The sequence below is a fragment of the Dendrobium catenatum genome, unplaced genomic scaffold (assembly GCF_001605985.2).
Source record: "Dendrobium catenatum unplaced genomic scaffold, ASM160598v2 fragScaff_scaffold_1103, whole genome shotgun sequence".
Taxonomy (NCBI): Eukaryota; Viridiplantae; Streptophyta; class Magnoliopsida; order Asparagales; family Orchidaceae; genus Dendrobium; species Dendrobium catenatum.
In genome coordinates, this window is record NW_021319565.1 from 124,481 (window position 1) to 150,236 (window position 25,756).

A 25,756-nucleotide genomic window follows, 5' to 3' on the forward strand; every position below is an offset into this window, starting at 1 on the left:
TTTTTTATTTTTTTAATTATAAACTATTAAAAATTAATTTTTCTCAATTTATTAATTATAAATGATCTAACATGAATGATTTATTGATGCAAACAAGATAAATTGCCGACAAATACAAAATTTACAAATCTTCCAAAATTGACCTACTTCAAACCAAATATACTGAAAAAACGACTAATAGGACGACTTAACAATAAAACTACAAATTATTGATGATATGATAACAAAGACACTTAAACACCTAATACATTGATAATAAGATAAGTTGAGAAGAAAGATACAATTGAGTGGTAACCATGGGAGGTTAGAAGACCGAGACGAAGTTATAGAAGAAGGAGAAGAAGAAGAGGCATAGCTCGCAAGCTATATCCAGAAAACCGTCAGGTTTTACATTTTTCAAATATTGTTCACACATCACATACTCTAAAACAACCCAAAACAATCCTTTATATATGAGGAAAAAGAAGCCCACAAAACAGCCCTCATAAATTAAAGAAAAAAGCCCAAGAGTCACCCAATCAGCCCCTAATAAATTGGAGAAGAGTCCCAAAAAATCACCATAAATTAGGAATTCCAAAAGCCAAATCAGCCGCCCACTCAAGCCAACAAAAAAAGAGAAGAAAAAGGCAGCATTTAGATTACATTGGGAGCCCAAGCATCCAACTTTAAATACATACAGGAACCGAACAGCCACAGCAAAGGGAGCAGGAACCGAACAACCACAGCAAAGGGAGAAGGATCCGAACAGCCTAAAAGCAGCCAGCAAATCAGCCGGCTCTTCCCATTTTGCTTGCATCATTTATAAACACAATATTATAATGTTAATTTAGTATTAGAATTTATAGTTGTGAATTTTTTTCTAAATATATAATATAAATTAGAAATAATTTATATTAAATTTTTATAAGTTTATATACGAACCAAATTTATTTTTGAATCATAAATTTATATTATTATATAATTATTGTCATTATTAAATTATTCATTTTTATTTAAATACTTTAAATATTTATTATATCATCCAATTCAATCTTAATCAAATCATTAATCTTTGAACCTCTCCTTTTTTTCTGTTCAATGTTCGGTCCAATTTTGATAAACTCGATATTGAATTATCCAAAGAAAAGTAACATAAATGTAGTTTTTTTAAATATTCTATTCCATATTTATCCCTAAGACTCAAAAACATAATTCACATTTTCAGTTGTTTAACATGTCCTTTTTTCCTCTTGAAAACATAGTAGTAATCCAAATGGGACTTGTTGAGAATGTTTATTATTCTTGGATTAAATAAAGTTATTTCTCAAAACACAAGCTTCTTGATCTTTTTCCATCATTTATAACCCAAGTTAGATTTCTTTCATTTAACCTATACAATATGGATTACAATATTCCAAATATAAAGCAAAATGGCTTAATCATTTTAATTTTGGAGTAACCTTCCCGGAATAGTAAAAATAGGCTTGAATAAATCATTGAAAGTCATTTTATATTCACATGAGAAAATTATTTAAAACTACAAGGCTTGATTGCAATATCAAGAAAAAAAAATTTAAGCTAAATTTCCTCTAAGAAGTTCAAGAATTATTTATATATAGCATCTAGACTACACATGCACAAGCCCATGGCTAATTAACCTCTCAGCACACAAGAATAAACTCTCAATAAAAGAGATCACTTGGGGGATGTTTACAATGGTAAGTATTTCAAATGCTAGGGTTTTAAAAATATTAGTATTTGGTCTTATGTAAAAGAATGCAGAATAAAATTAAACTAATTGAAATTTACAATATAATTCAATTTTAGTGATTTGAAAATTATTATATTTGGAAAATTTCCAAATAAAATATAAATGCTTAGTCATAGTTGCCATAAACCGCCATCGCCGCTAGCCACCTTCACCACCCGCCGCCACCTCCTCCACCTGTTGCTAACTGCTGACCATGGCCATCGTCGCCACAGACCGTCTACCACCGGCCACTGTCCACAAACATCATTGAATTTTACACTACATTCATTTTACATCAAGCAAACATAAAAAAGCTAATCACCTACATTTATTTTACACTCATCCATACAAGTCCAAATATTTCATATATACTACATATATTTATATTGTATTCAATTTTACTCTACATTACTTTTTTATCCAACCAAACGGCCCATTAGTCTATATAGATTACATTCAAATTTGGCTAAATGGGGAGTGGCTATAGGAATGAAAGCAAACCAAATGCTTCTGGCATCCTAGGTTTGCAAGCGTACCCACTCAACTAACATCAAAGGGCTTTGATTCGTAATATCAAAAAAGCTTGATTAGTAACCCTGGGTTGCCACATCTAACATTTCTCAAGCAAATTGGGGTAGTGGTGTGAGTCTAAAATGTGCTTTAACTCGATAACTAGCAAAGAGCATATCATACAAACTTAACTAAATAGACTTAAGATCTGAAGTAGCCACTTGTGATTAGAGGAGCTTTACATAACAGATTGAGCTAAAGCAGATTATCTCAGACACACGGGTTGTTTGGTTTGTAGAGGAAGTTTAAACTAGCATAACAAGTTGAGTTTTAAATTTTGGTGAGCTTCTAAAATCAGCTCATTAATGAGCATCTTTTACTTATTTAGCTCATTAATTGGAGAAATTATTGTACTTAAAGCTCATTATGAGCTGAAGTTTAGCTCATTTATTTGGAGTAGTATTGCGTCTCTTTCCTTCCCATTGTCTTTTCAGTTTCTGATGTTTGTTGTTGTTCCCGTGGTTCTCCCTCTGATTTTCCCCCTCCTGTCTATTTTTTCCGTGAAATGGTGCTCTGTTTCCTGTGCTGGCTCTTCGGGTCCCTTGCTGACAGGCCTTCTCATGGTTGTTGGTGGGGTTTTCCATGGCTTGTCTCCCTACTTTCTGTGCATAATTCCTGCTGGTTGTTTTGCTGTCTTTTTGCATTTCATTTGGTGTCTTTTGGCCTTTCATTTCCCCTTATTTATTAGGTTTTAGGTGGCTGTTTGGTTGCTCTCTTTTGGCCTATAATATGTGGTGTTTTATGTTAGAAAAAGAAGAGTGTTATGATGTAATTTTTGGAAGCCAAAACCTACGGGTTTGTTGTTTGGAAAAGCTTGCAAGCTTTGTCCAATTTCTCTTCTTCTTCCTTTTAGGAAGCTTGCAAGCTTCTCCATCCTTTCGTCTTGGCTTCTAACCTCTTTCTTCTCTCCACAAATACCACTCCACTTGTATCCTTCTTCTCAAGTAAAGGAAAAGCAACTTTAGGTGTTTTTTGTTTGTCAAGAATTGTAAGGTGTTTGTGTTTGTAAGTGTCAAAGTTGTAATCGTCTTTTTATATGTTATAAAGTTGTTGTTTTTGATATTTCAAGAGTGTCTTTGTGTATCTTTTATTACCTAGGAAAGTTTAGCTTTTGCTTGCAAAAATTTGGGCCCCTTCCATAACTTTTGCTTGCATCAATAAGTTCCAAAAATGTGGAGACTTTACTCCAAATGTTAAGTGAGGACAATTGTCCCATATACCAAAGGTACCACAAAATGTGGAATCATGGCTTGTTTTATTCATAGAGTGCTTGCCATACCGGATAAGCTGAAGGGCTTAGAGCCAGAAAGCACGGAAAATAATGGTTCAAAGGTATTGGACATAACTAATAATGTTTATAAGAAATGAAATAGCCATTTACTTTCATGAGAGTGAAAAGAAGTTTTACTTTGAGGCAATGTGTTCATATAATTAGTTTTGGCTTGTTCCAAACTTCAAGTTGTGTGAGGGATACAAAAATTATAACATGACTCCTTCAAGAGAGGATTCAATGTTAAATTTTCAGAAGGCATTAAATAATAAACTCACCACAGTGCCTAGTGTTTGAGCGTCAAAGCATTGTCAAATAAAAACTGGGCGCCGCATCGCTACTAGACGGACTGAACGATTTCTTTCTCGTTTTCTGAAGGGTTGCATCTATTGGAGTACTATTGTCAGAGCGAGGTTCTTCAGATCGAGTGGGGTTAATGGCAGACGAAGCAAGATACAAGATTGAAAAGTTCAATGGTTTAAACTTTGCATTCTGGAGGATGCATATTAAAAATTAGTTGTATCAAAAGAAGTTATATTTACCATTGGAAGGTATCACAAAGAAGATGGATTCTAAGACTATGGAGGAATGGGAGGTTCTTGACTAGACTACACTAGGTTTGATACGACTTTCACTTTCATTATATGTTGCATTAAACATTGTAAATGAGAAGACTAAAGTTTGGCTAAACTTGTTATGTATGGAATCTGAATGTGTTGATCAATCTGGTAAAACGCTCCGTCACTGCGTACCCAAGTGCCCCGATTTGATACCACTTTCACTTTCCTCATATGTTGCATTCAACATTATAAATGAGAAGACTACAGTCGATCTCATGGTTGCACTAGTTATGTGTGGAATATGATTGTGTTGATCAATCTGGTACAACGTCATAGTGTTGCATACCCAAACGCCCCCGACACTGTATTCCCGAGCGCCCCAACGCTAAATAACATAGAGCATATCACCGCAACGGTCGAGATATGGCACCGCAATTAGTTCAGACAGAGACTGGGCGCCACAGCGCAGAGTGTTTGAGCACCGTAGCATTGTCAAACAAAGACTGGGCGCTGCAACGCGCCAAACTAGCGCTGTAGTGCTGCGAGACGAACTGAATAGTTATTTTTTTGGTTTTTTTTTAAGGGTTGCGTCCCTTGGGGTTACAACTTACTTTCTATTGTATTATTTGTATATGTAGACATTAAGAACAGTGCATGGGAGAAGAGAAGCAAGGAGAGAGTGAGAGATAAGAGAGATCTAAACTTATTTCTCCCAATTTTCATAGTGGAATTCTTGGTGTGGTGTAGTCATGTGATTTTTTTCCATATTTTAGGTTTTTCCACGTTAAATCCTGGTGCCATTTATTTTCCGTTGCTTTTACTTTCTTGCTTAAAACATAAGTCAAAAGTGTTTGATGCCTTTAAGAAGTGGAAGGTCATGGTTGAACTTGTGATGCGGGCAAAAGATACAGGGAGCCTATACCCTTCGCCCACAAAGGACACGACGGACTTCTACGGATGAAATTTACTAAAGACGAGGAAATGGACGAACAAACTCTTACATTTCAATTTTAAAACTAAATAAAAAAAACTTCCCCCCAAGCTCACGGTTTACACCCAAACCAGGAACCAAGGAGACAGCCACGGGAGACGAAGGGAACCGCACGGACCGAGAGCCACAGCCGCGGGAAACGAAGGAACCGCACGGAAGAAGGAGCCGGCCGTGAGTTCCCAAGAGGCATACACAAAATTCTAACAAACCTTGGAGGAAACCAAGGGGTCATACATGGGAAAATAAAAAAGCAAATCTTGGAATTCCAAAAGCCGGTTTGGAATTCCAAGAGACATCATAACTTAAAACATTAAAAACATAAAAAGTATATTTAATAAAAAGATAACTATGAACTAAAATCATAGCTAATAATGAGCTAACCCTTAGTTCAATAAATGAACTAAAGACCAGCTCATAAATGAGCTAAAATTTCAGCTCAAATGGATTGAGCTAGTAGACTCAAGGAAAGCCAAAATTTGATTTATTTTGGACTAGTGTTGACCCCCCCTTTGTCTACATCAACTTGAGATAGGTTCGAAGCTCAACTGTCTCAAATCATATAATGGTGACGAGTATCATGATAAAAAGTTTGAGTAGCGTGCTTTGAATGTGATCAGGCATGAGTTCACTGTTCCAAGAACACCACAGTAGAATGGTGTTACATAACACATGAATAGAACTATCACTGAGCATGCTAGGAGCATGAGATTACATGCAGGTTTACCCAAAGAGCTCTAGGCAAAGGGTGTGAAAATTGCAGTTTATCTAATTAATAATGGTCCTTCAGTTCCTCTGAATGAGGGGTTATATAAGAAAGCCTGGAGTGGAAAGGAGGTTACTATATCCCACCTCAAAATTTTTGGTTGTTCATCCAATGTTCATATCGATGTAGGATCTAGGAGTAAGTTTGATCTAAAATCTATCAGGTGTACCTTCATGGATATGGCTTAGATGGATTTAGCAACAAAATTTGATATTATCAAAATCAGAAGTTCATCAAGAGTAGGGATTGAAGCATTTTACTTTTGTGAGACGAGGCGTAAGCCTCAAAATCCAAAAATTGCATAAAATTAAAATAAAAAAAAATTATATACCAATCTAATAATATATTAAAATTTGAGATAAAAAATAATTTGTCATATATATAAAACATAAAAAGTACAATATATGAAGTGTCAAGTATAAGTTGTTTGAAATTAAAGTGAAATCCAAACATCATAATAATAAGACAACATAAAATATAGTTCAACACAAAATTCTATCTTTCCCAAATCCCAATATCATGTTCATTAACATGTAATTCAAAAAATAAATAGTAATGTCAATATGACATAATAACTCAGAAGTCATCAGCATTGTCATCACTAAGGGGGTCTTCATTTAAATCGTCATTATGATGAGCTGCTCTCTCCCCTGCCTCATCTCCAATGGAGTCTAATGTCTTCCAATCAGTTATCTTCCACTTCCCTAAATATTTTTGAACAATATGAAGATGAGTAATACAATAAGAAAAGTAAAGTCTAAGAAAACTATATTATTTATATACCTTTTTTAGTTTGTTCTCGAGTTGTCTTGGATGTAGATGCTCTATGACAATCAAATAAATCAATATTTAAATCTTCCTCTCGTAATTCGGACAGCATCACCTCCACTTCATAATCTACAAACCACTCGTCATCAGATGTGTCACCTCCCACATATCCTCAATAATATTCCAAATTTATCTATAGCTTCCCTCCTCGCCCCTAAGTTGCGGGCAATTATTTCTTTTGCTTGATCCATAGTATTGTAGATGAAACTCATAGCAGGCTTCTTCTCTGCATCAACCATTCTTAGAACTTGTACTGATTGTATAATGGTTGTGAAGGCGTACAAGAGGCTTAGCCAAAATCTGTCATTTAAAACAATTTTTCTAACCTCTTTCCCCTTAGATTTCTTTGCTCATGCACAACTCAACCACTATGTGAAGGTAAACATAGACTTCAAAAGGTTGTCTAGCATCCAACATACTCTGTAATGCCAAGAAAGCGGTGGCAAATCTTGTAGTTGCTAGCCTTAGAATTTTTTTCTTTGAAAAATTTCTCATAAGAGTCAAAATCCAAGAATGGTTGTAAATAAACTTAGTTTATCTTCTTTGCTTTGGTAAGCGCATTTTTATGTTGAGTCAGCTCCCCAAGCTTCTCAATAATGAGATTTATGCAATGTGTAGCACATGGAGTTCAATAGAAATATTTCATCTTCTCCATAAGTTTTTTTTCACTGCAGCCTCGTAAGCACTGGCATTATTTGTTACCAATTGGACTACTAAATGCTCTCCAACGTCCGCAACAATGTTGTCTAGTAATCCAAAAATGAACTCAGCATCCTTGACCTGATCAAAAGCCTCAATAGACTTCAAAAATACAGTGTCGTAAGGATTATTAATCAGAATGTTTATTAAACTTCTATTCCTCATATCTAACCAACCAACTGACATAATACTTGCACATTTTTGGGCCCAAATTCTCTTAATTTCTTCAATGTGTTTCTCAGAATTGTCCAACTCCTTCAAAATCCATGTTCTCAAATCATACATAATTATAGGTTTGAACCCTCTCTCATATGCTCCAACTAACTGAATCATGTTTTAATAAGCAGCTGATGTTGCAACATTAAATGGGATTGCGTTTTCATATAAGAATCTACCTATATCCATACATACTCTTTTCAATACCACTCTAGAATTCTCTGGGGTCATCCTCTGTGCAGTAAGAGGTTTATCCTCTGTTGTTTGCACCATATAACAATCCATGGGACCCCTTGCACCTCTAGAAGATATGCGATTCATTGAAGAAGATGAATCCCGACCGCTACGCTCACTCTCGTAGTCTCGTAGTAGGAGTCAACATCAACTTTGTCCACAAACTGCTTCTGTGAAAGATGCTTTAACATGATAGACTTATTCATGTATGTTTTTATCTCCTCCCTGACTGTATCATGCACTTTAGCGCATGGTGCAACATTCTTGTGGGACCCGAAAATGTGCTCCTTCATTCTAATCACAGCACCCTTCACTACTTTGTCACAGTAATTATATTTCATATATATGTATAATTTATCACTGCCTCCTATGTCCACTGGAGTGGTATGTTTCCATGTTAGATCCTTCCTATGATCCAATGCAGCTTTATCTCTACTTTTGACCATCCTTTATGAAACCCTACAATTAAATATTAAATCTTTACAATTACTGTAAGTTAAATTTAGAGTAGCCCAAAGTGTTTAGATGCTTTGAAATGGAGCCATACTCTTAAATGAGATGATAATATGCAATGAAAATAATATGAGGATTTGCAAGAGCCTATAATTCATCACAATTAATAAAAGAAATCAGGATTATTTAGTGCAGCAAGCACAACATTATTTATTCAAGCATGAAGCATTTTATCATATAGTATTTATAAAAGCTAAACTATGATTTAAAAAAAAACACAGTTAAGCACACACAAATTAACTTTTTCTTTGATCATTTAACAACAAACAAATCATTTCCTTATTCAAATAAAATTTAGTTTATAATCAAAACTTGTATATTTTTTAATTTGAATTATATTATTTTTCAAGCAAATGAAATGAATCATTTGCTAGTGTATATAAAAATGAGTGGTGATGAGAATTTTGTATGAGGATTTTTAATAAGAAATTCGGATTTATGTCCCAGCTTCTGCTCCGAAGTAAATGAAAGCATTAAAATCAATGGAAAGAAAGAGAACAATAACATCTCTCTCTCTTTTTCTCTTACATATCAAGAACTGGAACTTAAAGGAAATGCAAATATCAACAGTAAATATCGTATGAAAGCAAGAAATTCAAAGTGTTTCATGTTTTCAAATTTCCAAAAATAAATAGCAATGACATATCACATAAGAACTCATAAGTAATCAGCACTGCCATCACTAAGGGGTTCTTCATTTGAATCATCATTATGGTGAACTGCTCTCTCCTCTTCCTCCTCTCCTATAGAGTCCAATGTCGGGCATTTACTTCAAGATTTATGTAAGTTTTAATATATATAGCGTGAGGCGTAAGCCTCAAGCCAGTGGGGCGAGACGGGCCTCAAGGCGGGCCTAAACCAAGTTGAGGCGCAAGCCTCATAAAAAAAAAACTCGAGGCGTAAGCATCGAGGCATTTTTTACTGGAATTGCGCAAAGGCGGGCCTCAAGGCGAGCCTCATATTGCGCAATTTTAAACCATGATGCGGGCAAAAATCTGGGGGATGGGGGCCCGAGGACCTCTTGATGTGAAACGTACATGCGATGGAGTTACTTTAGGAAATTATAGAGAACAATTTGAACAAAGTAATCCAAATTAAAATTATCATTTGTAATAAAAGAGTGAACCTAAGAATTCTTAGTTTTAACTCGCTTAGGCAACGAAGAGCGACATTCGATTAACCAATCAATTCAAGAAAATGCAAAGAATAATTGTACGCTACGACAATAAACAAGAATCCACGAATTAATAAAGAGAACTTTCACCTTTGGAGCCCATACGCTCAACTAATCTAGGCTTTAGCGGAAGAAGAGTCTCCCGGTCGGAAACTGACTCGCGTCGCGACGCGTTGTCTTTGGGTTATGATTTTGGGTTTTCGGTCGACACGCGTCGGGTGAGTTTTTGCGCGATTTCGAGCTCTTTCTCTTTTAAAACCCACCTTGCGCGGTCGACTCGACCCCGACACTAGTATGAGGGTCAACAAGATATAATGATAATAATGTAAACAAAAGAAATTGAGTATATATGTAATTATTTTGAAAATTGCATGAGAAGCTTTGTAATTGACTTGATGATTTAATTATATACGATTCCATTTTAATATTTCTAGTGAATATTAAATGGTCATTAAATGTCAAACATGTTTTGGGATGATTGAGTCAGACTATCTCCAAATTGTCCGTTTATGTTACACCTAATCCTGGCAAGGGAGTGAAAAATGGGGTGTGATACCTACTCTTACAATAGCTTATAAACTTAAACCATACCCTCTAAGAGAAAATAAAAAGAGTTGACAATATATAAGTAACAAAATAAAATCATATAAATACCGTGACAATAGGCATCATGGCATAAATTTCAAACCATATCGAACACTATTCCGCAAAGCATCCCCAAATACCATAGAAAATTATTTCCACCATAAATATCGATATAAATACCCAAAAAAAACAAATTTTACGTATAAAAATATTTAAGTAAAATATATAACTTCAAAGCTAAAATCAATAATCCATCCACGTACCCTTCATAATTTTTGATAGGAATTGCAACTTTAAGATTAACCACAACTCACAAAAAGCCAATGGCATGTCAAATGTATCACTATGTTTGTTCTTAAAAGATCTCATGACAATAAAGATGTGAAATGTGTCCTCTAATCAAGAGATTATGTCACAAAATGGCACCAATAAATAACGATTATAGGCCATAGCTCGGATGTTCCCAAATACCTCCAAATTTCATGAGTGGTGAATCATTGGGTACACTTGATAAGGACATAGGATATAACTTCTATTAGCTATAGTCACTTAAATTTGTTCCCTTAGACAAGCATCCACCCCAAATTTACAAGGTTCCCTTGAACAATGCAATCAATGGTTGCTGAAAAAGATTCTTAAGCCAGCTTGGGTCAACTATCTTCTCTAAGTAAGTAGAGCAGGGTCCATAACAATACTAAACAATCAAACTATAAGATCTTAATCGAGTTATTCACCATTTGCCCCACCACATGCTTTAAGCTAAAGGGATAAATTCCCTTAAATCATAAAAGTAAATTGTTGTTTATATACGCTAAGTACTTAGCACCTATCCAACAACTAACTTATTTGAAAGTTCTATATCATCACTGGGAATGCCAATTAACCATAGGGGCTTGCGCCTATTAAAAACCTGAAACTAAATCTTAAAATCATCTTGAAATGAGAGTGAAATCTATCGGTAGCGCCTATATGAAATCTAACATGTCTTCTAAAAATTTGACCATGACACTCTCTGCATAGTTGGATAAGAATTATCGGAGGCCGCATTTACTTAGCTCTCAAATTATTCCTACTCATAATCGAAACATTCAATGGCATGGAAATATCCCTACTTCATTCCAAATTTGGTGTTGCACATCATTCTCTTCTCGTTGGTATTGATTTTAATGTTTCCAAAAATATTCCTCATTGGGAACTCTATCCTAATAGCTATTCCATTAAAATCTCTTTTATAGCTTCGTCATCACAGCAGCATTATCTACTACTTTAGCTGGTTATAGGATATTATTTCCCCTAGTAAAGTTCAAATTCTGATTTGGATCATGCTATATCGCAAATTCCTTGGAAGACATCTTTTCATGTTTAATATCATTTAATCAAAAATGCGTAGTAAGTCCAATTCTGCATCAGAAAATGTTTCACAACTTTTCTTATATTTCAGAAGGATTAGTAACAATTAGAGAAAGCTTGTAAACTTGTTCTAGATCAGTACTTCATTGAGCATTAACTTAAACTCATTTTCTAATTGAAGAAGTAATTTAGTGCCTGATGTCTTGTTCTGCTCTACTATCTGGATGTTTGGATTGAAAGTAAAGGAAAAATTACATTTTACAACAGAAAAGGAAGGTTGATAATGTTATTTGGTAGTACATCTGCTTGGCTCATTTCTCAACTCACGCGGCTAAGAGAAAAATAGCATCAGACTAACAAATGGATGAGAGAATATTGGGCTGTCAGATAATTTTACTCTATTCCAAGACCACTTTATCTCTTAGCTTTGTTTTGTCTCATTGCTCCAGATTTATGTTGTTTCTCTTCCGAGTGTTCTTGTAATACTAATTACTCGACTTTCATATTAATGAGAAGGGATTTTAACCAAGCCGTACATGCGACATAAAAACTTATCCTGATGCAGGACACACATAAAAATTTGATTTAGATAAGAAATTTTGCACGCTCGATGATTAAGAGAAAATTAACTAAAGCTTGATGTTGATTTAGACAATGAAATAAAACAAAAGAGCGATAACAAAAGCTTAGGATTCAAATTCAAATTTATTTGAATTTGAAATTTGAAATCTTTCCAAATTTAAGAAGATCTAAATTAGGTAAGTCTTCAATTCTTTCTTTATAGGAGATTTGGAAAGAAAGGAAGGAGGGTCAAGTAGGGCCGGCGAGTGAGGGCTTGGATGGTGGGTGGCCGGTGGGGTTGTGGTTTTGGCCGAGAAAGGAAAAGGGGTTATTGCCGGCGGTTTAGAGGGGATTTGGTTGGGTTGAATGGCTTGGTGGTGGGGGAAGTTGGCCGGCGGCAAGGTGGGGGGGTTGGCTAGGGAATCCGTCGGCTAGGAGGGAAGGAGATTGAAAGAAAAAGAACAATAAAACAAACCACGAACCCAGCCATCTCCAAGGTTGATGGGTGATCCGTTTTCCCTCCCTAGGGATTTCTCCAAAGCTCTCTCCAAGAACTTCACAACTCAAATAAGACATGTGCAGGAATTTTTTTCTCATTCATTCATTAACCCTCCAAGAAGAAGAGGGAGGCTTTAAATAGCCAAATACATGAAGGAAAATAACAAAGACACTATTGCCCCTATGGCATACATAAGACAAAACCCTCAAGTGAGGGTAGAAAGGGAAAAGGCACAATAATAAATCAAATAATAAAATAGATCAAAATAAATAGGGACGGCCGTAGCCGTAGATCTCTGATGTCCTCATCATGTCCTTTCAAGTACATATAATTCAATAATAATTAATAAAGAAGTTTATCAAGATTTTCATACTGCAGAAGAACGCAATATAAAATATGCAACTAAAAAATGTATATATGTGAAACATATAATATCTTTTGTTATACCAAAACAGATATAACAACTCGCAGAAAATTTAAGATTCGAATAATTCAATTCTTGGATATCATATCATTTTATTATAGAAAAATATTTAGTTTAAAATTTTTAAAAAGTAAATTACATGCATTAATGCCCATGCAATTTAACTAGCGCATATAAAGTTCATCACATAATTAGCATAAAAACTAAAATAGAACCTTAAATGGCAAAACACAGCAATTATCAAAAGAAAATCAGTTATGCATACCTTAGGATGCTCGCAATTTTTATCGAGCAAAGTTGAATTTGAGGTAAAAAATCATATCGCACATACTCCAGCAAGGAAATGATATGATTATGATCTTGAGATAATACAATATCCAACGGCTGCAATAATGAAATAAGAAAAAATTACAGCAATAAGCCATTCAATAGAGGAAAACTCCTATAATTACAAAGAAATATCAAGAAAATGATCAAAATGATCCTCGAATATTTGAAGGAGATAATATTAGTCCCAGGCCATATAAAAGGTCCAATTTAGTCCTTAGACTCGTTAAATATGACCAAAATTAATCATGCAATCAAATGTGTCAGAAATTCAAGTTGAAGTTAATGGATGAGGTTGAAGGAGGGTATTTCAATAATATACATATTCATGAATTTGTTTATAAAATCTAATTTCTTATTTTTCTTGCTTCCTTGTGTATAATAGTTACAGCGGTGAACTAAGATTGTACAGCATATGGAGCAAGATGATTTTTTATAATAAATAATTTTATTTTCCATTATTTTACATAATACATTGAGATTTTTTTTTTTACTTTGGAATATTAAAATTTTAAATTTGTATATTGATTTTATTGAAATTGTTTTTTTCGTAAGTTTGTTCTTACTAAAAAGTTAAAGTCAATGTATTTCATTACAAATAAATCAAAATAAAGAATATATCAAACAAAATTATTTATTACAAAGAAGAATCTATCCCCACAATCTACATAGTCTCAATCCACTCCTATCGTCAAAAATTGGCTACTATACAAAAAGAAATCTAATAAATAGAAAATTAGATTTTAAAAAATTTCAATATATTTATTCCTAAAATACCTATGTTTTTAACAGCATCCATTAACTTCAACTTTAATTTCTATTATTTTTTTATTGCAAGAAAATTTTGCTCTTATTTAAAGAGTTCATGGACTAAATCAGACATTTTATACAGTACGAGACTAAAATAGCCCACCACAAATAATTAAGAAATCATTTTGAACCTTTTCTCCATAAATACCTGATATAACGGGCGCCAATACTCAGCTAGGAATAGATCTCTTTCAAAAACAAGAATTATAATTTCCAATGAAAGATGAATAGCTTTCTCTAACAAATAGCCATGCACTTGTTTGGTCCGATCATTGATGAGATTGTTTACACCCATTAAAATGATACCCATAATATTGCGAAAAACTACCTTACCACTCATGAAGTCCTAGAAAATATCAAAAAGAAGCTTAGTTAGGATTACCCTTTTCGTTTAGTGTCAAAAACCAATAATAACAATTCAACACAAAAATATATTTGTAAGAAGGATGGTGCATACGTCAACAGGAATAAGAATTTGAACTGTCCTTCTAAATTAAATATTTAAAATTTGAAGCATTTAAAATATGTTTAAAACTATGAACACATGATGTAATACTGTATGGAGAAGAACCAAAAGCTATGACGGGCCTTCATCAAATAACACCCCAAAAAGTAAAATTCAGTGCTGGAACAGACCTTCAACGAAACTGGTGTATACACACTTATCCTGGCTGCACAATAAGCAAATTTGATTCATAAATGTAAAGAATGACCTCAAGAAACTAGGATCTGCAATGCTATTAGTGTACAAGAAAAGATAAGGGAGAAACAGCAATATTCTTGAATTCCATCAACTATATGACCTCTAATGGAACAATAGAATCATTCTTACTGAGAAACGTGGAAGAAAACAAAAACAAGGGAATAAATGATTGCTCCAGCAGACATATATATATATATATATATCCCGACAAATATGAAGCTTTGACTCCCACGCATGTCATCAAAATGTTTCGGGATTGTAGCAATTTATTGCAACTATTGCTTCTGAAATTAACCATGAATATCTAAAAGTACCTTTGCCGGCATCTGGTAAACATAGATGTGGCTTTTCTGCTTGGTAGAGCTCAAACAGTCAGTTAAAAACATCATTGCTTACATTTCAAGTTTCTATAGGACTTGAAATAAGTCTACAATTTCTTTCCAATGAAGAGATTAGCCGTCAACAGCAATCCTATAGCTACCATGGCTTTAAATATCATCCCTGTTGATGTCCTGCCTCTTAAAGACTTAGAAAATAGACCAGTAAAACACTTCACTATAAAGCATCAGATTGATTCCCATGTCAATAATAGATGTGACTAGAGAAATGCATTTGCTGTTCCAGCGTACAGAATCAATAATCTTAATGGGGTAAGTTGAGCAGAGAAAAGCTATCCCCAAACACAGCTCAAATAGGTCTTTAAACATGCTAGACTAATTAAGAACACTACGTTTTTTCTAAGAATTTAAATTCACTGAAATTAAGGAAAAACATTAAGCTTGATGGGAAGTTTTGTTGTATGACGTAGAAGATATTGAAAATAAAATAACGCTGATACAAAATCTCCAGAGAAATGTTGAAGTAATAAGAAGGCCAACATCAAGATTTATTTTCCATAATAAACTCTTAAAGACATCAGATCTAAAATGAAAAGGTGGCATACTTTGAACAACTCCAATACAGGAAGCTGGACTTCAAGCGTGGAGTTAAGAGTGGCACTCAATTGCTGGGAGTCGAAAGCATTATTCACATCTTCATCGCAGATATCATACATACTCAAAACCCTGATAAAAACCGAACAATGGAATCTAATTTCAATAATGAAAAAAAATATATAGAAACAAATAATACAAGTAAGGCATAACAAAGCTATGCATTTAGCCTATCAAGGTTAAGACAAATGAATTCTGCTAAAAGGTTGTGCAGGAGCATGATCTACAAAAAAAAAAACCAGATCAAAGCTTCCATCACGGAGCAATTCAGCTGAGCCCACTCCAAGAAGATGTGTTTTCATAGCCCATTAAGGGTTTCCGTGTAACTACCTGAAAATGAAAAGTATTTTAAAAAAAAATTATTTCTGTTTGAACTAGAGCGCTTTGATGTTGTAAGGGGGGGGAGAGAGAGCCGGCCTATGAATGGGTTTAATTGGCGATTTGATTAGAGGAATTAAGGGCTTGATTGGGGTGATATTAATGAGCTAATTTATTAAATGGGGAAGGGTGAGGGGGCCGGCCAAAGAGGGGAGAGATAGGAAGTCTAAGTTCAATGTATGTGGACCCATGTCTTTAATTATTGATTGGAAATCAGATTAAAAAATCTGATTTCAGATTTTATTCAAAGGAAAGAAATTTCCTAAACTAATTCATTAAGAAAGTATTTAAATTCAAATAATGATTTGAATTTAATTAGGAAACTTTCCTAATCAATAAGAAATTATTTTAAGAAAGTGATTAAGAGGAGTTTGAAATTTGAAATTTAAAATTCATGGGATTTTGGAGCGATGGCCGAATTCACTTTCCTCATTGGGATTTACTAATTAGGATGGAGACTTAATGTCCAATCCAAATCAAATTAATTTTAAATTTCATTTTAGAAACTTTCCTAAAATAGGATTCTATTTTAGGAAAGGTTTCAAATTTCAAATTTGAATTAATTGATTTAAAATTAAATGACTTTCCCAAAGAAGCTAAGCAAGAAAGGAAATTATTCAAGTGGAGATTGGAGAATTGGAGGCAAGGGAGGGGGATGGCAACCGGCGACTTGGCTAGAGGTGGTGGAGATAGGCCAGCGGTTAGGTGGACTTTGAGGGGCTGATTTGGAGATGTGGTGGTATGTTGAGGTTGGTGGGTGCGGGAGGATTAGGTGGCCACCGGTAAGGAAATTGGTGACTCCTTAGGGTTTAGGGTTTAGGGTTGAGGTGGAAAGAGGGGAGGAGGAGAAAAGGATTTGGGGAAAGAAAGATACAACCATGAGCCCGGACACATCCTGCAGCTGACGGGTAATACGTTGGTGACTCCTGCGGCTGGAGGAAACTCCACTTCCCTCCCATAGAATCTCACCTCAAGTTCTCTCCAAAGAACACAAGTGCAACAAAATTTCTTTTCTTCATAATTTATCATTACATTACACAAGCAAGGGCCTCTATATATAGGCCTAAGAAACTAAAACAAAACACATATGCCCCTAGGGCTTACATAGGACGACCCTCTTAAGTAAGGATAAAAAGGAAAAATTCATAATAAAAAATAAAAATTACAAATAACAAATTAAGATAAGGTGGAATGATCTCGGCTGTCGATCGTCATCTCCTCCTTTGAAAATCTTCATGATCGGATGCCCGCATCAATTTGTGAGCGTTGTGGCCCTAGTTTTAAGAGCATAGCGGCGCTAGGTTTGAGAACTATGGCATTTGAGTCTCTGTTCTACAGTAATTTTGAATTGGACATGCAGCGTAGCCACACTAGGCCACTGTCAATATTTTTATATATTTTTATTATAAATATCCCTGCCATCCCTTTCGCTCCCTCCATTGAGTGTTGCTTAGCCGGGAAGAAACCAAAGGAGCATGAGAGAGAAGGAACTTCAGGAGATTTTTGCCAATTGTTTCTTTTATGAAAATTGTTCTACTCATTGTAAATAACTATTTTCTTACTTATGTTTTTGATGATTTTGATTTCTACGGATTTATCTCTCCTAAATCTGACAAAAATGCATTATATCATGATTTCATAAGCTTTCACCATATAACTTTTAATATGTTATAGATTTGATCATTCTAAACAATATAATATGATTTTATTGCACTTTCACTGGTTAATTATGAGTATAGGAATTTCTTATTAAAATGACTAGAGAAAAAGGCACTCATGAAATGGGTTGAAAAGTGTTGTACTGTGATTTGACATGCTAAGACGACAAGGTAATATATATTGAAATGATTGAGTTATGTAAAAATGTAGTATTGCTACTAGTCTAAATCTGATATGATGTACTAATTGATATCATATATATGATAGGATAAGCTTATGTGATATCCTCAAGATCCACGTAATCCGCATATGGGAGTCAATGGATGGGAATCATAAAGAGCTGAAGATTGATTAAGAGTCATAAAGGGTCGGGACGATTGATTCATATGATTCAAGGGGAGTTATATGGAATACACTGATTGGGAGTCATAAGGGGGGGCAATTGATTGGGATTTATAAGTGCAAGAGCAAGATAAAATACCCAAAATGTTCAAAATAAACATAAGCATAAACTTCCTCTAAACGTTAACTTATTTTCAGTAAATTATATTTTTAATTTCGAACATTTTGACATATAAAAATATATTTAAAATATCAACATAACTGTATATATATGTATAGCTATTTAATTAATAGTTGTTTACAGTAATTAAAAACTAAGTAATAATTAATTTACAGTTAGTTCATTTCTTCATATTACTATTCATATGTTACAAAAACTAAGTATTTTTATATATTTTTATTAAAAATTTCTCTGCCATCCCACTTAATGCAACGGTTTGATTGGGATCATGCAGCTAGGAGAGAGTAAGGGTTGTTAGTGGAGCCTTAGTGGAAGATTAGTAATAGTATTATATTAAGTTATCTTAAGCACTAAAGCTACAGCATTTCTCTTCGTTCCTTTTCCCCTCCCATCCATGACATTCACAGGCATTTGAAGCAATTGACTGCTGCCGAGTGGAATTTAAGATCCAAAAGGCGGGAGGGCAATTTAGCTCTGAGGCTGCAGCATTTCCTTTTAAGTTCTAAGCTTAGGTAAGGAAAAGTTAATTGTTGAATTCAGGTATATGGCATAGATAAGAGCTGCTGAAATGATTTTGTGAATGCTGAATGATGAATTTTTGGATTCAGGGATATGAAACAAATCAGAATATTTGTAGGGTTACTAAAATTTGATAAAAATTGTTGTAGAAGGCTTGAAACTAGGTAAGGGTGTTGTAGTGTTTTGCTTGAATTCTGATGTGACTAATTGTTGAATTCAGGAGAGAAATTTTGGTTTAATGAGGAAAAGTTTAGTAAATGCAGTGTACAAGAGAAAAAGAAAGTAGGATTTAGGAGAATCAAATCCTAGTAATGTGAGATGCACAAACTATTGCATAGGAAATAGTAAACATTTCATATACTGTAACTTCATATTTGATACCATAATAGCGTTAAATTCATATTTCATCATTTATAAATTTATTTAATCATTAAGTAGTGATTATAATAGCACATGTTATGATTGTTAAACATGAATGGTATTGGAAAGGTGAACTAAGCCATATATGGATGATAGGCCCGCACAAGTAAAGGCGAAAAACCTGACAAGATAAGTCTATACTTGATATTCCAAAAGTTGAAAATTCGGACCCAACCTTAAATGAGCGAGTAGCTTCAAATCTAAAAGTTGGAAATGCAAACCCAACCTTGAATTAGAAAGATGTAAGAGTGCAAAAGCTTATAATCACCATATGACTGCATAAAAGTGTTGAACAGCACATAGAGCAGAAATTGATGTTATACATATCTTATGTCTAGCATGGAAATGTAAAAGTGTTTGCAAATGATTGCCAACATGTTTATTATTATTTCTTATACATTGCTTGTATATTTTATTGAGCTTTAACTCATTAGCAATGGTTGTATTACAAGAAACGACAAAGGAGCTAGTGAGTTAGTAGACAGGACATTTGACTGTCATTTTTTGTACATACGTTTTGGGTGTACGTATAGGTCCAAGTGGAAGTTGTACAAAAACTTCTGGATATTTAAATGAATTTTAAAAAGTTTAATAAAGCTATGTATTTTATTTGAGATGTTTTATGTATGCTTCAAGTTTTGAAGTATAAAATTTAATATGTTATGATAGTCTGAATAGACTACTATTTACTCACCCGATTATGATAGAAACAGTTCAAAATGGGTGTTAGTAAGGAGGTCTGTTTAAATTCTCCTTCTATGTTACACTCCATGTTGATTGTAAAGTGAGTCAAAACGGCGTGTAACAAAAGATACCCTCTTCTGAATACCTGAATATTATTACTGATATTGAAATTGTTTATTGTTACTGATATTGTACAGATATAAATGTTACAGACACTGATCACTGTTATTGTGCCTAACACTGAGCATATTGATACTGATATTGTTATAGATATTATAACTGACTCTGTGACTAATGATGTAATGGTCTAAGATATCATGTGTTATAAACTGAGTAATTAATATTGATATCCGATATAGATATTGATGCATAGATTTTTTTATATAATTTACAGCATATTGTTTCACTTGTTATTTCATTGATTTAAGTTGTAAAATTTTAGTTATTTACTAAGCTTTCATGCTCATTATGTAGCTTTACATGATTTCAGGTAAATGTAAGGAGCCTGCAGATTTAAGCTTAGCTGTAATGATGATTTAATTTTCTTTTGGTTCTTCTAGTTTATGTATATTCTTTTTTAGCCTATGAAGGTTATTGTATATATTATTTTGGACTCTATCAACATAACGTAAATATTGACTACTACTATGGTAAATTTGAATTATATTTTCTGTTGTTAGTTGGTTTTGTTTAATACAATTAATCAACTATGGATGTCAAAATGATATGGATGTTTATCAATCTGAATATTAAATGAAAGATAAAAGAAATATAATGAATTAAACAAATACTAAAGAAGAAAAGAAAAGAAATTTCTTCCACTTTAGATCACTGGGATTGACATTCAGCCACTAGCATTTTGGTAGGTAACAGCTGAAATTTTCATCGCATGCAACCAAAACAAGCACCTGTACAATATCAAGCAGACCAAATTTACAGAGAATTTGCATGCATAAGCGAAACTCTATTATTAGGGGCAAACAAGCAGGACTTAAATATTAAATTAACATCCAGGCTACACAGTATTTGCGTGTGCGGATGCTCCCAGAGGTAGAGAAATGGACAATAAGTCTCAAGCATCCAATGGAATTTGATCCGGATTATGCTGATATGAAATTTCATTACCAATTAGCAAGCAGCTTCTTTTCCTAGACATTGAACTATAACGTATTAAAGTGGCAACATAAACCAAGACCTGAACTTGAGAACAACATTTATAGGTTCATTACAAACATAATATTATGAAATGCGAGACATCTATTGGAGCAAGTGAAGAGTTATCAAATTGAAAAAGATGCTAGGATTAGAAGAACAAAGGTTGAACCATGATATGCAATCGCAGATCAATTATATAAACAATATACATATATATTAATAAAAACAAATTTAGAGCTAAAGTTTGGTTATTAAATGGTAGAAGAGGCCCAAAAGTATAATGCAACAGAATTAACAAAACCATAATTAGACCAAGTATGATATCAGAATTTAAGTGTAGGATAACAAAGAAGTTCCTAATGGTCAGGGGAATGTGGTGAAAATATGAATGTCAAAAAGAATAACTACTGAAATAAGGAGACAATAAGATATGACAAAAAAAATAAAAAATAAAGAAATAAAAAAATAAAAAAATAAAAAATATGATAAAAGAGTTGTTAGGAATAACACTTACTAAAAAAAAGAAGAGAGAAAAAAGCTTATATGGTTTAAACCTTTATAAGAAGAAGCGGGGAAAATAATACTATGAAGGAATAAGATGAAATCAGGAAAGAGCAAAGCTAGAATCAGAAAAGTTTGAAAAAAGAAAAAAAAAATGGAGAAATTAAACTGCACATTGATATAGCATTCAATGGAAATCGATGAAAGAGTAATCATAAAGTCGATCTACACAGCTAGGATGACGATTAAAACATATGGATAACCTTTCTTGCACTTCTATAATTTATGGGACTTAAACTAATATTACAATTTATTTCATATCATTTAAAGTCTTATTAAATTAATCCTTACACTCAATTTAACATCTTTTCATAAATCAATGTAAGAGATGAGCAAAAGAAATTCAATGGGTACAAGAGGCAAATCTATATTAACGCTGCACATTATTTACAATCCATGCTACAATAAGATTTTATAATGAACTTTGCATCATTCATTAACAATAGTTATACATTCGAAACAGAATATAAATTTTAAATATAAGAAAATATATAAATTTTTTGGCAATACCATTAGGAAAAATGAACTCTGAAACCAAAAATATGATAATTTCGAAACCAAAAACAATAGGAGGTTTAAAATTTTTAAAAGAGAATAGAAATCTGAAATAATCCTGAAAACTGGAGACGAATTCATTATTCATCAACAAACATTTGTCAGTTCACTATAAAAGTAAATCAAATTGCTAGTCAGATAATTATACTCACATGTGGAAGTGTTGCAAGCAAGAAATAACCAGTTGCCATTTTTCTTTAGGATCAGCATAGGCCCTCTGGGGAAAAGGCCTGAAGACATGATCATAGACAAATCTAAAGATGCCAACAAACCTGGTGAAGATTTAAATAAAGAAACATAAAACATTGAGTTCAACATTACCCAATTAAATAACTGAAAAGTCTTAAGATAAAAATAAAAAACACAACTCAATCGTCATACCTTCGGCCTCGGTCACTTACATCTCTTTCTTGTGAAATTAATGCATTTAACAAATTGACGAAAGAAATTGTTGATGGATACCTTTCCCTTCTTGCTTCAACTTCATTCAGCTCAAATTGCATGTCATAAACCTTTAAAATATGTAGAAGTCCACAGTCAACATAATTCACAACAAAATAACATGTCACGATGAAATAAGTGTGAAGATAAATTTATAAATAAAACATATCATGAGCCACCATTAACTCAAATTAACGCAGTACACGTCAACTATTTTAGCCATGAAAAAGATTAAATTTTCATAGGGCAATCAAACGGAGTTGAATCAGACTACAACGCACTGAACCAAACGAGTTTGCAAGCTTGTTTATTCTCATTTCTATTTTGGGCCTGATTTATATATATAATTTTATTTTTTAAGTATAATAAATATAAGAATGATCACACTTTTTGTGATATGGATAAGTGCTCTCACATCCTATCCTCCAATTTCTTTCCTTATAAAAAGGGCTGATTGAATGGCATTTTTTAATGTTGAAAGAATAAAAGAATTTTTGTGAGGCAAATAAAGTTTTCTCTCCTTCAATACAAGTTGTGCGTGCGGATCCTCCAAATTGAGTACATCAATTTTATGATTGCAAGTGAACCAATGCACTAGATGATTAACCCAACTCAACTCGAGCAATACTGGTGCAATCTAAAAATAACTAAGATTGCAAACAAAAGACTTCCTCTCCATAAAACATAAAGAAACACAAATGAAACAAACAATATTATTATATCTCACATTAGATTAAACAAGCACAACAAGAAATACAACACAACATCACATCACTTACATCTTATAATAGAACAAGACACGACACAACTTAAAAACTTAAAATAGTTTTAGAGAAGAATGATACTGGTAGAATGGGAACCTTAGAGAGAAGAAGTATATAGAAGTCCGAGACTAAGTTTTAGAAGACAGGGAGGTAGAAGAAAATATCTAGCAAGTTATTTAAACCCGCAGGTCTCTCTCTCTCTCTCTCTCTCTCTCTCTCTCTCTCTCTCTCTCTCTCAAACAAAACTAAACTATTGTATCTGACAATAGCTTAAACAAACACAACCACACCTTACAACTTCAAATAAAAGGGCACAGCAACACATACGACTAATCAAAGCTTCGAGAAGAAAGATATATGTGGAATGGGAACCGTGGAGAGAAGAATAAGATAGAAGTCAGAGACAAAAAATAAGAAGGTAGAAGAGGATAGTTCGCAATCTAAATAAAATAACCCACGGGTTTTAGTGTGATTACACATGCAACAATAACAACCACCTCTTCCAACAGCAAATAGCCCATATATATAGGAGAAGGGGGGAATGGTCATAAATTGCTCACTTAATTATGCCACCCAAACAGTCAATAGAAGCCTCTCAAGTTAACCATTTAATGAGGAGTTAATGCACTTAGTATAGGAAAACAACAAGGTGAAATCGAATAGGCGACAGCATTGGGAAAAACAACCAACATAGGGAAAGCTAGCAGCAGGGGGACAACAAATGGGGAAAAATGGCCAGCAATAGGGAAAGCGGGACAACAGCATGGGGAAAAATAGCCAGCGTAGAGAAAGCCAGCAGCAGGGAAAATGGGAAAACATGGGGAACACCAAGCAGCCAGCCAACAGGGGAAGAATTGGGCCAAGCCCAATAAGGAAAAACAGTTCAAAAATTAAATTCTCATTTAGCTACCAAGGAACAAAGAAGCAAATTCAACATAAGTGGAAAACCAATGGAGAGAAATTACCTAAGAGCACCAAACTCAAACATGATACCTAAGAGCACCAAACTCAAACATGATCATGGGTTGTTTTCCATCATAGGGTAATACAAATAAAAAGAAACATAGAGTCCAAAACATAGAAAAAATAAAAAACATAGAAAAATAGAAACATAGAAAGAAAACATGATTGCACCAACTACTCAATTAAGAGGCAACTACTCAATTAAGAGGGAGTTATAAAGTCTCTTAATTAAGAGGGAGTTGTTTAGGAGGGTTCTTAATCGAAGGGGAATTATTTATGAATGTTTAAATTATAATTGGGAGAAAATTATTTAGAGCAAGAGATATAATTTGAATTCAAAAATCTAAGAAGTAATTATTTCAGGAAAATGAGGAATTAAGGGAAGATTGCCTAGGAAAGTTTTAATTACAATTACGAGGGAATTAATTAGGGAAATAAATGTAATTTGAATTCAAATTTGAGAGGAGGGAATTATTTAAGGAAAGGTGGCGGATTTGGGAGGGAATTATGAGAGCTTATTTAAGGTTAACAATAGAGTAATTTTTGGAGAATGTTTTGGAGTTTGCAGAATTTAGTTTATTCTTAGATTATTTGGGCTCTAGCCGGCGGCTAGGGACTTCGGAGAGCGTGATCTTCCTCTTCAATTGAACATTCAATTGTATCTTACACTTCTCATTATGATTTTTTTTCAATAAAATTTATTTTGAGGCATTCTTCTTCCTAATTTTTTGTGTTTCATCAACTGATTTTTGCGTAAAGGGCATCCACTTCCTATCACAATATCAAACAAATTCACAAGGAAAAGAATATGAATAACCACAACCAAACTTACTTGTGATGGGAACTGAAACCCACTACTCCCAGGAGGTGGGCCTACAACAACAGGAAGATCATATTTTTCAAGATAGCTCCAAATAGTGTCTTTCAAAACTGGAGAAATTCCAATGAAAGACGAAATAGCATCACGGAGTGCTCCCTGTTCCAAGTTGCAGCATATGTTGGTACGAGACCCACAAAAGCAGACATTAATATTTTCCACACTTTTGACTACTAACCTTCAAATATGGAGGTACATTTTCATAACTAAGAAGCTTAAATAAGGGTTCAATATCTGGAAACCACTTCTTCCTTTCATTGGGATCTCCATTTTCTACTACCTGCATATAATATCACATCTGCATTGTCATTGATGATCAATAAATCATATTGTGTGCAAAAAATAAATAAAATAATTTAACTGTTTAAAGCATATTTTAGAAGCACAAAAAGAGAAAAAGAGAAATAAAAACCATATCATTCCATAAAAATAAAAGATGAAGAAGTATAAAATAAATAG

The 25,756-nt window shown here is 33.6% G+C and overlaps 1 protein-coding gene across 4 annotated transcripts in view; it reads right to left on the bottom strand.

The window, feature by feature from the left end:
* LOC110108549 (nuclear pore complex protein NUP205) overlaps window positions 1–25,756 on the bottom strand; it is a 105,071-nt gene that overhangs the window by 49,683 nt on the left and 29,632 nt on the right. For 3 of the 4 annotated variants that reach the window (XM_020839232.2, XM_028698527.1, XM_028698526.1), the window contains exons 14-20: window positions 25,476–25,577; window positions 25,253–25,396; window positions 22,634–22,764; window positions 22,405–22,524; window positions 15,750–15,870; window positions 14,252–14,449; window positions 13,232–13,350 (exon numbers count right to left, since the gene is read on the bottom strand). In XM_020839232.2, the coding sequence (XP_020694891.1) occupies window positions 13,232–13,350; window positions 14,252–14,449; window positions 15,750–15,870; window positions 22,405–22,524; window positions 22,634–22,764; window positions 25,253–25,396; window positions 25,476–25,577 (935 nt within the window). The remainder of the gene's footprint in view (window positions 1–13,231; window positions 13,351–14,251; window positions 14,450–15,749; window positions 15,871–22,404; window positions 22,525–22,633; window positions 22,765–25,252; window positions 25,397–25,475; window positions 25,578–25,756) is intronic. The other variant, XM_028698528.1, reaches the window with a different exon arrangement.